The sequence below is a fragment of the Anarrhichthys ocellatus genome, unplaced genomic scaffold (genome assembly GCF_004355925.1).
Source record: "Anarrhichthys ocellatus isolate YVR2014 unplaced genomic scaffold, GSC_Weel_1.0 scaffold48, whole genome shotgun sequence".
NCBI classification, from domain to species: Eukaryota; Metazoa; Chordata; class Actinopteri; order Perciformes; family Anarhichadidae; genus Anarrhichthys; species Anarrhichthys ocellatus.
The window spans coordinates 781,675-796,539 of NW_022280078.1; the positions used below are offsets into that span (position 1 = coordinate 781,675).

The 14,865-nt window shown below is 41.6% G+C and overlaps 2 protein-coding genes across 10 annotated transcripts in view; one reads left to right on the forward strand and one right to left on the reverse strand.

Annotated features, from left to right (window-relative positions):
• Positions 1-8,522, forward strand: part of bcar3 (BCAR3 adaptor protein, NSP family member) — a 61,661-nt gene extending 53,139 nt beyond the window's left edge. For all 8 annotated transcript variants that reach the window (XM_031869701.1, XM_031869700.1, XM_031869704.1 and 5 more), the window contains 12 exons: positions 479-604; positions 989-1,105; positions 1,416-1,648; positions 2,472-2,572; positions 3,191-3,325; positions 3,848-3,931; positions 4,310-4,950; positions 5,673-5,788; positions 6,327-6,498; positions 6,703-6,814; positions 7,011-7,214; positions 7,313-8,522. In XM_031869701.1, coding sequence (XP_031725561.1) covers positions 479-604; positions 989-1,105; positions 1,416-1,648; positions 2,472-2,572; positions 3,191-3,325; positions 3,848-3,931; positions 4,310-4,950; positions 5,673-5,788; positions 6,327-6,498; positions 6,703-6,814; positions 7,011-7,214; positions 7,313-7,491 — 2,220 coding nt within the window. In that variant the 3' untranslated portion in view covers positions 7,492-8,522. The remainder of the gene's footprint in view (positions 1-478; positions 605-988; positions 1,106-1,415; positions 1,649-2,471; positions 2,573-3,190; positions 3,326-3,847; positions 3,932-4,309; positions 4,951-5,672; positions 5,789-6,326; positions 6,499-6,702; positions 6,815-7,010; positions 7,215-7,312) is intronic.
• Positions 3,596-14,865, reverse strand: part of fnbp1l (formin binding protein 1-like) — a 40,271-nt gene continuing 29,001 nt past the window's right edge. Inside the window, exon 16 of one of the 2 annotated variants that reach the window (XR_004213537.1) lies at positions 3,596-3,609. Coding sequence is in view for 1 of the 2 variants with exons in the window: in XM_031869709.1 (XP_031725569.1) it covers positions 13,243-13,250 (8 nt within the window). In the remaining variant the exon portion in view is untranslated. Of the gene's footprint in view, positions 3,610-9,699; positions 13,251-14,865 lie in introns of those variants that run through there. The other variant, XM_031869709.1, reaches the window with a different exon arrangement.

The following is a 14,865-nucleotide window of genomic DNA, read 5'->3' on the forward strand; positions in this document are numbered from 1 at the left end:
TGTGTGTGTGTGTGTGTGTGTGTGTGTGTGTGTGTGTGTGTGCATGAGGAAGTAAATAAAAAAAACCATTTACAGTTTATTAGTCACCTGTCAAAACAAATACTTTGACAAAAAAGAAAAGTCTAAACTAATTAATTAATCTGACGGCTGAAACTACTGTACATCTTTATGGGCTTAAAATGGGTCAAAGAGCACATTTCCCATATGAGCTTTAAGTTATAAAACATAAATGTAAAAATCTGATTATTTTCTAAATTCTGTAAGAGGTTGAGGCTTTAAATATCTTCTTGTCTTATGTAACCGCTGAAAACCAGCCGGCACTGAGCTCATAAAGAACGAAACAGTATAACAGCCGACCATTATTAGATTTAATTAAATGTTTGCACTATAAACACACACGGTGTCCCTGCGTGTGATTGTGTGTGTGTCTGTGTGTGTGTGTGTGTGTACCCATATGTAATCTTCTGTGTTGCTCCAGGTTGCAGAAAACTTGGTGCAGCGTGACGGAGATTTCCTGATCCGTGATTCGCTGTCCAGTCCAGGAAGTTATGTTCTGACCTGCCAGTGGCGAAATGCTGCCCAGCACTTTAAAATCAACAAGAAGGTAAAACTACGTGTACTGTTAAAGGTGTGTATTGTAATACTTTGGTACGGTGGTAAATGGTTTATGAGACCAAGTGTTTGTTTGTCTTGGCTTCACTGAAGACAGCAAACATGTTACAATGCTCTACATTCCCTCCATCATAAAGATTTCCTGCCAAGTCTGATTTGGGGATCTTCTCAGTGATAGTTCATATTATTTTAATAATAGTTATAAAATCAAAGCAAGAAGCTGAAAGCTCCAGACTGAAAACAGTGTATTAGGTTTAGATTCTGTTCTAGTATTTGCAGTTTTCTGCAGAATCATTTCACATTTAAAGTTATTTAAAGAAAAATTGAAAGTAACAGTTATGAATAATTTTTTGTTTTTTAAACATTTCTCCTTCAGGTCGTGATGCTGAACGAAGCCTACTCCAGAGTCGAGTACCGGCTGGAGAGAGAAGGGTTTGACAACGTCCCTGCACTTATACGATACTATGTCGGCAACAGAAAGTCTGTCTCCCAGGTGGGTTTGGTCAAATATTTTACACATGAACTGTTTTAATAGGCTCTTTGACGCGGTTCATTTGTTGGTGGTCAGTAATATATGGAAGTTAGTGTGTTTTACTAATTGGAGACACATAAAGAAAGCTTTGTGTGCACTACCTTCCTCTGCTGACATTAACTAGATAACAAATGCCATCCAAAGATTTATTTGTGATTGGTAGTAATGTAAAATGTAAAAACGTAATATTCCACTGTCGAAGAGAGAACGTTTGATGCAGAAAACACGTCGAGTTTACTGTAGTTTGTCTTTTTCTCTCCGTGCATTTAAGGTGGTGGGAGCCATCGTCTTCCAGCCAATCAACAGAGGGCTGCCGCTACGCTGCTTGGAGGAAAAGTACGGCCTGTCCAGCCATCACCGAGAGGCGCTCATGACGCAGGAGCGGCAGAGTCGGAAGCGCCTCAGCCTCAACATTACCAACGGACACACACAGGACAACACGCACACCGTGCAACACAGCACACACTGCCGGGACAACGGCATGAGCCGAGGCAGCCAGCTCAGGTTGGTGCTCTCCCAGAAACCCACACAAACACAGTGATTAACGCCGATAAGGTTCAGTCGTGTTTGTTGTTTCTAGACAATCGCATATTGAGCATGTGTAATTTGTTAGACTTTACAAATACCACGTTAAAGACTGTTTCAGCTCCAAGCGACACAAGCCTGTTACTGAAAGTGGGTAGTGGGCTACAGACCAAATAACATGCTGTCTGCTACATTTGAATAATGGAGACCAACCTTTACTCAGTCACTCTCTCTGTCTATGTTTCTCTTTCTCTCACATGTTGTGAAAGACTTAAATCATTCCTTTAAATCCCTTCCTGCTTTTAACACGTAGCCTCAAGATGTTTACATTCATCACCCACGCAGGCGGCTGTATATATACGACATGTTCCATATGTATCTAAAGCCCTCTATAAATACAGACATGGTGTATGTTTGACTTTTCAGCCAGAAAGGAACAAGCGGTGTGTCATCTCATGAGTGCATAGAGCTTAATGTACGGAGTCCATATCTGTCTGAGTAAAGAGACAAAGAGGGAGCGAGGAAAAGACGAATATGTGGTCCAGAGTAGAACGGAACATAGAGACGGAGAATAAAGGAGGAGTATAGGGAAGGAGAAAGAAAAACAGGAGAAAGGAGGTCTACAAACTCAGAAAAACAGTGTTGTCTTTGTTTCTTCCTCTTTAATACGTTACTTGTTATTCTCACCGTGTCAACGTTTTGATTCATATTTGAAATAGGTTTGATTTATTTCTCCTTTACTTGTGTTTATGTTTCAATATGTTTATTGATATCCGTTACCCCACGTCCCCCTTTCACTCAGGTTGAAGGATCGCTGTGGCAGCCAACCAGCAAGTCTCAATCAGGTCCCAGAGAGGCGAGGCCCGCTCAAGGCGCACCAATCGGAAAGCTACCTGCCTCTCGGTGAGTGAGAGCGAGACTCTGAAGGCCTTAGTATGCTTCACATAAAGTCCCTGTCAGATTGACCGACGCCGTCGGAATACCCTTCTCTGACGAAGGAGACCGTCCATCCAAAACCATCTGACAACCTCACCCCATTTCATGCAGCGATTGGCTTCAACTCATTTAGTTTTTTCTGTGCACAACCAAGTGAAGAGACGGATCAAAGATGTGTGCTGCTTTGAGTTATTGCAGGCAGACGTCAGTCTTTTTTTGCACGCTTTCAAAAAGTTTTTCCTTTCGACAGGAGCGTTTGTTAGAAAACATGCTGGAGAAATGATCCTTCCGCAGGTTCACCTACGGAAACCTTGTTACGACTTTTACTTCCTCTAGATAGTCAAGTTTGATCGTCTAATTCCATCTAAGTTGTTTTTTGTTTTTTTTATGTTTTATTGTTTTTTTTGTATTAAAAAGTGGTCTGTGAGATAGAATCAACTAATTTGTATCGCTCTTCTCGGTTCCACTCATCCTTTTTTCTTTCATATATTCTCATGGTTTACACACCTTTCCCCCTTTATTCTACTCTCCTCTTTCTGTAACATCCTCTTCTTGTCCTCTCCTGTCGGCTCCTCGTCTCCTCAGGATCCAAACCGCAGCCCCAGCGGTCTCCTGATCCTCTCCTCCCGAGCCCGAACCCCAAGTCTCCGGTCTTTCGGACGGGCAGTGAGCCGGCGCTGAGCCCCTCTGTGCCACGGAGGTCTGCAGAGCTTCTGGCAGGTCAGTGGATCTGGAAGCTATAAAATCCAGCGTTACGCAAATCTGCTTGATGACAAAGCCTCTATGCAACAGAAAGCTCATAAATACTGCACAACCTGAAGATCACCTGTGAACCTGAATGCTGCTCAGTAACCATACCATCCACTGTAATGATAATAAAACAATAATAATAATACATTAGTGTCGGGAAGGAAAGAAGAACAGCTTTGTGGCCTCTGTTTTAAAAATGCCTGAAGCAACAGTACAACAGTCTTATCTGTAAAATCAAAAACACACACACACACCTGTAGGTTTAGGCACTCTCCTTTGTTTCGCCCCTGCTATTGTTTGCATGCAAATCGGAAATTAAATTGAAAGTAAAGTCAATAAAAGACAGACTGTGGTGTTATATGGTTCACTGCCACAGAAAGGAGATACGATCTTTAATACAGACACAAAGGGAATCATGACATTTACTGATTCAATTTGGTTCCAAGAATAAACAGTCGAGTCTGATAAAACACATTGTTTATGTGTTTACAGGCCAGGCCATCCGGGGCTCTGACAGCCAGCTGTGTCCCAAACCGCCTCCCAAACCCAGCAAGGTGCCTACATGGAGGAGTGAAGGTAACGTTTGAAATGCATCCACATGAACATGAAATGTGAATATGTTTTAACTATCAGATATTAAGATTGTGAACAAATTAATATCGATAGGGAAGTTACGCAGATATGATAGAAATCAGGAAGCATCCTCTGAACTTAAAGTCTAAATGTGAAGAAACAGTAGCAGTAACTGCTGCTCGTTAATGAAGGCGTTTCAATTAATGAAACATTGCTATACTAATTTTTAAAAACAGCTTATTAATTGTACTGTATCCTTCAGCCTTAAGTTATTGACTAACATTAACTTCTGAATTGCTGTGGGCGCAATTATTTAATGTATGGACTATCTAATAGACAGTAGATCTACCATATATTAATGTTCTGTCTGTTATTCCACAGCCACCAGAGGCCCTTCTGTACCTCCAGTCAAACCCCCGAAGTTCCTCCATCAGCGCCGCCCTGCAGACTCTCTCGGGTCCTCCGCTGAACTTCTTCAGGGTTCACATCCAGAAGCAGACACAGGACGAACTGATCGGCTGCAGCCGAGCCCTGCGGACCTGAGGTCTTTCAGCCCGCTGGAGTGGCAGGAATCGAATCCCCTTAACCCCATCACAGACCTCCAAATTCAGCCTCCGCTCTGCAGCTACGTGGAGAGACTGAGGAGAGAGGGGGAGGGATGGAGAGAGGAGGAGGAGGAGGAGGAGGGGGAGGAGGAGGAGGAGGAGGCGGGAGGGAGGAAAGGACTGGACAGAAGCTCCTACCATCACGCCATCGCCGCCTTAGAAAACACCAGTGAGGACGAGGAGGAGGACGCAGGGAGGGAGGAGGAGGAGGAGGAGGAGGAGGAAGACAAGAGGAGCAGTTTTCATCGGCCGGTCGAAGAGACCGAGTCGACGTTTCAGCCGGCAGAGTTCGGATCTCGACTTCTGCCGCCAGAGAACAAACCGCTGGAGATGGTGGTTCTGAAGAGAGCGAAGGAGCTGCTGCTCAGCCACGATCACCACAGTATCGCCAGACACCTGCTGATGGCCGACTGCCAGGTACACACACACGCACGCACGCACACACACACACACACACACACACACACACACACACGCACGCACACACACATACACGCACACACACACACACGCACACACAGTTCAACAATTTAATTCAGAGTAATTATCGAATGGCATTTTTATCTTCTCTATAAAAGCACTGTTGCTTTTCAAGTTTAACATTTTCCAGTGCTCTCTAATGGACAGACTCTATAATAATCACAGAATTAATAATTGATTAATGCTGTAGATCTTATCTATTGTATTTGGTAATAATGCAGTTTATAAAGGCTGATAATCATTAATGATTCATTATTGATACATTTCTTTCCAATAAACCATGAGTGTGGTGAGATGAACGGTAAACGTTGGTCTTATTAATGGATTATTACTATCAATAAATAAATGATGAACCATTAATAAAGGCCTTTAGTCACAACATAAAAGAGTGCCTCATTAAAACCTGTTTTACTGCAGACAGACGGAACAATGTGAGGTTGTTTACTGGTGCTGTGCCACACAGGTCACAGAATTAGATTTCTATCCTGCAGCTGATGCAATAAAATGATCCTCGTGTCTCAGAAAGAAAACAGCCCTGAGCCGACAATTAAACCTGATCAACACACACACACACACACAGCAGATAGAAAGAACAAGAGAGGAAAATAAAACAACTAAATGTAATCGGTGGCCTCTTTTTGACCTTTTTCATCCTCCAGGTTGCGAGGATAGTCGGAGTGACTCCAGAGGTTAAAGGTCAGATGGGCGTGTCATCTGGTCTGGAGCTGGTGACGCTTCCCCACGGTCGACAGCTGAGGCTGGACCTGATGGAAAGGTACACACACACACACACACACACACAGAGAGAAAAGATATGGCGTCACAAATACAAAAACACATTTCCAGGAAGTTTAAGTCCTTTAAGATGAGAAGATCGACACCACTCTCATGTCTTTATGCTAAATATGAGGCTACAGACAGCAGGCTGTTAGCTTAGCTTAGCATAAAGACTGTGAGCAAGGGGGCTCTGTATATACACACCTATATATCTATCTATATCTGTATATATCTTTCTTTTGTAGTTCATTTACTTTCATTTTTTTTTTTTGTGTGTTTTCTAGTGAGATACTGGGTACTTTCAGCTCCAAATTGTCTTTATTTTAAGGGGTTACAAGACAGAAAGATTGGAGACAACTGGTTTAACTGAACCAATGTGCACAAACACGATAGTGTTTCATACCTGCTCACAGTACTTCCTGTCAGCCTTAAGACAGCCACTGAAAGATCAGATTATAGAAACCGACTGAAACAAAATCAGACATTTAATTTCTGTCAGCTGGTGTTGATAGCCCCCCGTCTCCTCCGTCTCCAAGGCACCACACCATGGCAATAGGCGTTGCCGTGGATATTCTGGGATGCACGGGCAGCGTCGACGAGCGGGCGTTGACCGTAAATCGCATCATTCTGGTGGCGCTGGAGCTGAAGGACACGGTGGGCGACCTGTTCGCTTTCACAGCCCTGATGAAAGCTCTGGACCTGCCACAGGTAACACACACACACACACACACACACACACAAAACAAACTTGATATCAAACACAAAAATATACACTTGTTTGAACCACGAATCATGAATTATCAGCATTTTAATTGTAATGTGTTCATGCAACAGAGAGACACATGCTTGTGTCTTTCTGTTTGACGGTAGTTTGAGACACTTACAGTTGGTGTGTGTTGTTGTTCTCTGCAGATCAGCCGCTTGGAGGAAACATGGACGACTCTACGAAGGAACTACACACAGACCGCCATCGGCTACGAGAAAACTCTCAAGCCTTTCTACAAGAATCTGTATGAGGGCACAGGTACTGAACACAAACATGTCTTGAGTTTCTAAAACTATCAGTATAAAGTACAAACACGTCACAGTCACAGTTTAGGAGTTTACTTCCCAACCAGAGAGTTAATGAACCGTCGCCATGTTGAGAGCCGTGTGGAAGCAATCACTCAATCACAGATATGCTCTGACTTCTGACGTCCCTCCTCGTCCTCCTCCTGCAGCTTGCTCCCCTCCGGTGGTCTGCGTCCCCCTCCTGCTGCCCCTCCTCACATTGATGGAGCGTCCGTCAACCACACCTGAGGGGGCGGAGCTCTGGGAGACCAGCGACCAGGGCTGCGACATCATGCTGCGCCACCTGGAGGCGGCACGCGACGTCGCGCACAACGCACACAGCTACACGACCAACACACAGAAGATCTTACATGGTAAAAAAACTAAGTTATACGCAAAGACACGCATGCGTGTTATTGTCGTTTAATAAACAGAAGATACAACATGATAGTTGTGTTCCTTCTGTCCTCAGGGTTCTCGTGCGATGAAGACCTGCTGGAGGTGTTTAAAACAGACTTTCAGCTGCGGCTGCTGTGGGGAAGCCGTGGAGCTTCGGTCAACCAATCGGATCGCTTTAACAAATTCAACCTCATCCTCACTGCGTTGTCACGGAAACTGGAGCCCCCGGCCAAAACACAGACCTTAATCTGACTTCAGTAGAACATCAGGTGGATCGGAAACGATCCACGACGAAGGAAAGACGAATAAACTGTAATGAGGTGGAAGGTTTATAGCGACAGAAATCAAACTTCACAGTAATCAGCTGCTCACAATCGTCCTATTTCTCCAGATTAATGCCGGTTTGGTTTCAGACTATTTAAACCATTTAATATTTCACAAGACAAGTCTGTCATTCTCCTCTCGTTTAAAAGTCGTTCCGGGGCTCAAACGTATCAATGTCCATCCAGTAAAACTTGAAGTTAAAAAGAATAAAAGTTTATTTAGAATGCACATTACCCACAGAGTCTCTGCACAATTCACAGATTATTACATAACACCAGACTCACAACTACGAGGCTTCACGTGTGAAAGTACACACACATACAGGCAGAATCTAAAACAAACAGAATGTTTATGAAAGAAGGTTGAGATGATTGTTAGATTTTACTCCCTTATTTCCATTGCTGGGATCAGGAGATGCAGGTTACTAAATTCGTCCATGTTTTGGTGACAAAAATCCTCCAAATAAATGGTGAAAAGTACCGTTCGGTCACAGCTAAACTTTAACAATGACCGTTTAATGGGGAGTGACTGTTGGTGTGAGCACAGAGCAGACAAGAGAGGCTCAAAGGGAGACGTTGGTCATGAAATTGTGCTTTTTCCTGAACAGGCACGTGTTTTATTTTGACTCTGACATTCCAGTTAATGGAGAACAAAGTTCTACGTTGAGACTAAAAGAGAAAATACATCAAATTAGCTGTACATCTTGTGACGAGAACATTACAAATAAAATGTAAGGATGTACCCTAAAAGGCGTGAATGTACTATGTATTTAATCCTGGCAATTCAGCGTTATAATACAAACCACAGCAATAGTTTTATATACTAAGGAAGGAAATTTACCTTCAAAGTCAACGTCTCTGTTTATTATCTGGATATGTATATATAGTGTATTTAAGAGTTCAAATTAGATTGCTGGCTGCATTTATCTCTTTGTGACCTTTGATACAAAATATATAGTTAAAATATATATATATATATATATATATATATATATATATATATATATACACACACACAGTGACATATATTATTTTAATATTAATAGCAAGGTTTTTTCCCCCAAATCATCAGATCACAAAGACACACCAGTAAACAGTATTTCCAGACAGTAGGAGCAGAACATGTGATTTGTAGCAGCAGAGCTTCCTGTACATGTGTAAATGTAGCTCCAGGATATTTTTGTTTCTGCATAAACGTGAATGAAATGACAAGTTGGTTAACACGTGAGACTAAAGTTGTACATATTTGAAATATTAGCATGTTAATAATAGACTGTACATATTTTCTGTAGATGACTGACTGAAAATAGAAGTTGATGATTCTAATGTTTTTATTATTCTGAACTACTGTGGTGAGAATTAATAAATACGGTGTACGATGTGCCGAGCTCTAATGGCTTTAAATGATTTCACATCTTAGTTTGACGACATGTTTGAAGGCTTTGTGTTTATTAATAACTAATGCAGTAGACATAGTATTTTATTTCTGCCAGATGTTGACCGTATTTTTAAGTTATGTTACCCTTGATTTCACATAAAGTATTAAAGTAAAGGTCTCTAACAGGTCCCATCTGGCAGTCAGGAGTAACATCTGCTTCCTGCACCGATCAAATGTCACAGAAAACAAATCCACTTTTCAATGCCGTTTATTATTATTAGACAATATCGCGGAAGAAGAGAGAAAAAAAAAAACACCTTTTGCTCACAAAGTGTCTGACAACATTTAAAGTTTAAAAAAAAAAAAAAAAAAGTTCACAATATGGAAAGAGAAGTACTGCCATTGGTTATTACAACATATACAACATGGTAAAAACACATTTACATGGATGTCAATATCCTGCAGAATCACCTTGTACCTGCCGCTGTTTTCATTCACTGTGATTGGATGTCGATGCCGAGTTGAACAGTACGTAACCCGTGCGTTTCCACAGGACACACATGAGTTTAAAAACAAGAGGAATGTAGCAGAAGACGTCAGGGGTTGTTTTCTGGGTGGTGAGCGGCACCACGCTCACAGTAGCTTGGCGGGTTTCAGTAAAGAACCGTTACAATTGTACAAGAACCTCATCTTCAACATCTTGAAGCTGCTTTAGTATTGTGTGTTTTTGCATAATATTTAGAAACACAGCACAGGGGCTATTATAATACTTAGCAAACAGTTTTTATATGTATATTAATGGTAAAAAGTAGAACTGTTAATGGGACTGTTGGCGAATTTGGTCATTGTAAAGCTGCTGCTTACTCGTGACATTATGTATTCTTTGATTAAAGGGACAGTACACTCCAAACGTGTCTCATGAGCCAAATTACACATTTGGAGTGTACTGTGTTTAAGAGTTGCAAGAATCTTCACAGCAACATCAACACTAATTCAGCAGGACAGAGGTCCCTGTCTTCACATCAGAGGATCCTCATCTCCACCACGGACACGTGTTGTATGTCTGAGTGCACATTTAGAACTATAAGCAAGGTTCTGGTTTTAGTGCTGGAACTGGTGCCATTTGCTTTTCTTTTTTCTATTAGTCATCTAGCAAAAACAATAATCTCAAATAAGCTGCCTTTATCCATTTTACAACAACATGAATTGAATATGTTTTGGACTTTATGTTGAACTAAACCAACACTGGAAGACATCGCCTTGGGCTGTTAAAATCTTTGATAGGCATCATCTACTATTTCATTTTACATTGTATCGACCAAACAATTAAAAATAACAAATCAAGAATGAAAAACAATTAGTTGCAGCCCTAATTGCTTTAAAAACACAAAAACATAAAAACTGGACTGAACAGTTGGATTGTATTAACACTCGAACAAAAAAAATCTAATATGCAACACTTAACTGCACACATCTCAGTTTAGTTCTCAAAAAAAAATCATGTTTTAATTTGATTTTAGGAATCACAAACAGGCTAGCAGCTGCAGCTAACCATGCAACCAGATGTGTAGAAAAGACAGAAGGCATCAACACCACTCATGTCTGTACTGTACCGGTTAGCTTAGCTTAGCATAACAACTGGAAACAGGCTCCTTTGTTTAATCCGTACAACATGTGAAAAAAGGCAAATTTCTCACAATGTTTAATTATTTGTACGATGCAAAACGATCACAGGTCTGAGAGCAAAATGTGGAGACGCGTGACCATAGTTCAAGTAACAACACCGACGGAATCATTCTGTACATTTCACAGCTTCATCGAAGAAACAGACTACAAGTGTTTAGATCTACGAGCAGCGAATCATTGGTGGCATTCTTGTCTTAAATAGCATCAAAAGGAAGTCAAACTTTACTTCAGGTGTGCAGTTTTGTTAGTCTCTTGAAAAAAAAAATACAGTGAAGGGTTAAAAAAAACAAAAAAAAAACAACGACCACCAAGAGAGACCAATGTTCAAAGAATCTAGAAAAATCATGCATAACAGATGTTGGTCACTGCTCGCCAAGAGTTACAAAAGGAGTATAAAAACCATCAGGGAGAGAAAGAGTTCTCGCTGCTACACAGTGGTCATTCATAAAGTTCACACCTCAACACTGAGCCTCATTCATCTGTTCACTCTAACGCGCTCATTTCATCAGATTCAAACGCTGTGGTACTTTCAGGACAAAGTGCATCAGTTCAGTTCAAACCGTGTTGTCTCTCGTGAAGAGTGTCAATCAAACAAACCTAAAAACAATCAGCATGGAAACACATTCAGCATGACATTAAAAGATGTTAATATGTACAAATCATTCAACGGTAGAAACCAACGTCACGCATGTACACAGGTTTACATATTAGTGGGTATGGAGAGCCAAACAGGCCCGTTTTGACTTCCGTAAACATGCATACATGTTGATACACGTGTGTCATCACATTCACAAAAAACAAATTGAAAAAAAAAAAAAACTTTTTTTATTTTATTTATTATTTTTTTTTTTTTTTAAATGGAGATGCACTTGAGTCCCCAGGGAGGAGAGGCTGAGCGCAGGTGGCTGATGGGAGATGTAGTCAGGCAGAAGGGCAGACATCCTGTGTGGAATAATCCCTCCACAGTAAAACAACAAGGGGTTTTAAGGCAGAGTCTGACTCCAAAGACACCGGAGCTCCTCCTCGTGTTTTGGTGTGATTTAAAAGCGGCGCAGTCCGGCTCGAGCGGAGCTGTGCTTTGGTGAGGGAAGGCTCCCACCTGCTGGTCAACTGGTGGTGTTACAACTCGGGTAGAAAAGAGAGGAAATGTGGGAAAAAAGAAAGAAAGAGAGGGGTAGAGGGGTCCTGTATTTCACCTGATAGTCCTTCTGTCTGTCTCATGAGTAACAATAAACGCACAAACATAAATCATACTCATGCTTCCATTAAAATACGAGGATGACGCAGCATTCAACACACGACCCAGCCAGCGCGCACGCACGCGCGCACACACACACACACACACACACACACACACACAAAGTTGCAGTTAAAGGCACAGATAAAAACGCCCGATCATGTTTGGGACACATGCGACTGTATGAGAGTGAAGGCAGGCATGAGGAGCAGAGTGGCTCAGGCAGGCAGACAGGCATCACCAACAGAGCACAGATGATGATGATGATGACGACATTAATGAGTGCAGCACTGACATCGTTAGTGGCAGCAAATAATAATGTAAGGCAAAAAAAAAAAAAATGCTAAACCCTGACAGTCTGAACTTCAAATCAATTGAGAATATTGAAACGTTCTATCTTGAGTTTGAGGGTCCATTCTTAATGTTGGAAATAGCTGTTTGACTTTAAAAAAAAAAATAGCTCATCACAAAAGTGACCTACTTTGGTGTTTCCAAAGCTTTCAGACACATCTCAGAGCCTTCATCGGCAGAAGGGTAAGCTCAGTTGCAATGTCATCTTTTGTGATAAGAAGTTTTTTGGGGGGTCAAAATGCTAATTTATGGTTTGTGGAGCCTATTGATTTGAGTGAAAAATGACAAACATGCTACCAAAAGAAGCTTTCCCTCCAAAACTTTGACAGCTTCTACAGAAGACTCATTTAATTTATGAAAAAGGAAAGCTATCCTGATAAAGCACGAAGCAGACAATGAATGTGTGAGGCAGGAAGATGCTTCTGTTCTCATTTAAACAATAAATCCATAGAGGACAAGTACCATTAGCCACTCCCCAATTAGTGAGGTCACAGCAGGTGCTGTCATAAGTAAAAACAAGGCAATACATACGTTAATGTTTGAGCCCACACAGAGCAGAACACCAGCAGCCCGTCCCCCTGATGTGAATGTATTTGCCCCCAAACGTGTGTAGCCGTCACAGAAGCTCCATCGTTTAAGACCCTTAAAGACCAGAAAGCAGCACGTTGCAGCTTGTGTTGTATTTCAACTAAATGTCAAGCTTTTACAGCTTGAAGAAAAAGTTTAGAAACTCTTGCAGGTCAGGGAGGGACTTCTCTAATGGAAACGATACTAGCGTCTCTTCTTTGGATTAATCTACTCTTCTACTTACGACCCTCCCTTCTTCCTCTATTAACACAGAAAGCTTTGCCGATTATTGACATGTGAGCATGCAGACATGCAAACCTGCCTCCACTTAATCTCCCTTTCCATCACTGCCTCTCTCTCTTGCCCCTCATTACTCTCTACCACCACCACCACCACCACTAATCAGCAATCAGCGCGAGCCCTCCACCAGCCAATCAAATTGCCCGGCCACCCTGCAGCCCTCAGGAACCTGCAGTCACATGGAGGAGAGAGGGAGTTACTACGAGACACACACGGTGCTGCAGTCATCTCTCACACAGACACACACACACAAGTGAGCTTTAAGGAGGAGGTTTGAGTGTTTTAACAGAATAAACTTGAACAAAATCGTTTATTTGGGGAGACTGTCAATGTCCTGTTTTGTTTTTAAAGGGTAGTCTTCTGATTTCCCGTCAGAGTCGGGTCAATTCATAGGAAACTGAATAAAAAGATAGACGAGAGGAAGAGGAGAAGATGAGGTAATACATTAATACATGGATAGAAGGAGGGAGGTGAGGGGATAGAAGGAAATGACTGAAAAGGAAGGTCAGGGAGGAAGAAGTACAGAGGGAAGGATCGATGAACTATTTGGCAGTCTCCCCTTTAAACACTTGACCAGTTATTGTGTAAGAAGTGATGACATGATGAGTAGTTGGGTGCCAGGATTCTGCACCCTTGTTTGTCCTACAAGGTGTTGGCTGCAATAATAACCCTTTAAAACAGGACTATGTTGAGCTGTTGAGCTGAGGATTACACCATCATGGATACCAATGAGTAACGGTCAGAGCGGTTTTTAAATCAGCGACTCAAACAATGACCAAGAACAGGCGGCTTATGAGCGCACGATAACATGAAATACATGATCTGTAAGAGACAATTATAAGAGTTATTGTTACAGCTTCTTATAACTGAAGTGGAACCATTGTCTCACTGCACACTTCCTTACTTTAATCTCTTAGCTGGAGGTTTCTAAATGTCTGAAATATATTCGGATTGTTTACCATAAAAAACAAAACCAACAATGAATTGATCCTACTAACGAGTATTATCTGTGTATATCTGTGTGGGAGCCTGAGGGGATCACCAGATAACTAAAGGGATAAGAAAGGAAACTTATTCAGGCTTTACTGGACACTTCTCTTCCTCCTCAGGCATCTAATGCCTTCAATAAAACAGTCTCATCGTGTCCACGCAAAGGACATAACCTGCCTAACAACATGAAACAAACAGATTAGCTCTTCAGCGGTTTAAATGTCTATCAATTATCTTGTAATGTGATTTCTCTTCTATTTGTACCTATTGTATACTGATGACTTTCTCCACAGTGAGAAAACACATTCATATGATAGCAAAATCAATTTAAAAACTTTTATTTCCATATTTTGCCATTGCAATATACAGTAAAGAGTTCAGCAGTCGTTAGAGAAGTTTTCTGCTGTAGTGAGTGTTGAGACATTTTTAAAAATGAAACTATTTGTGAATAAATAAAGATTTGCGTCTGCAGTAGGAACCAATGGGCTTGGGGCTGAGAGCCGCAGACGGGGTAGGAAACGTAACACATTGCTGGTTTTGGTCTTTAAGTGGGATTTGTTGGCAATAATTAAAAAGAAAGAATAACGGCAGCCTCATCCGTTAAAACTTCCAGCTCTGCTCTGACAGGACACACAACATCATGAAGACTAAATCAGCCAAACAAACGGTATCATACAACAACAGCGAGGCTGATACCAGACAAACCTCTGTCACTGTAATTCACCCTTTAGTGTGATGGCACAGGTAACACACACACACACACACACACACACACACACACACACACACACACA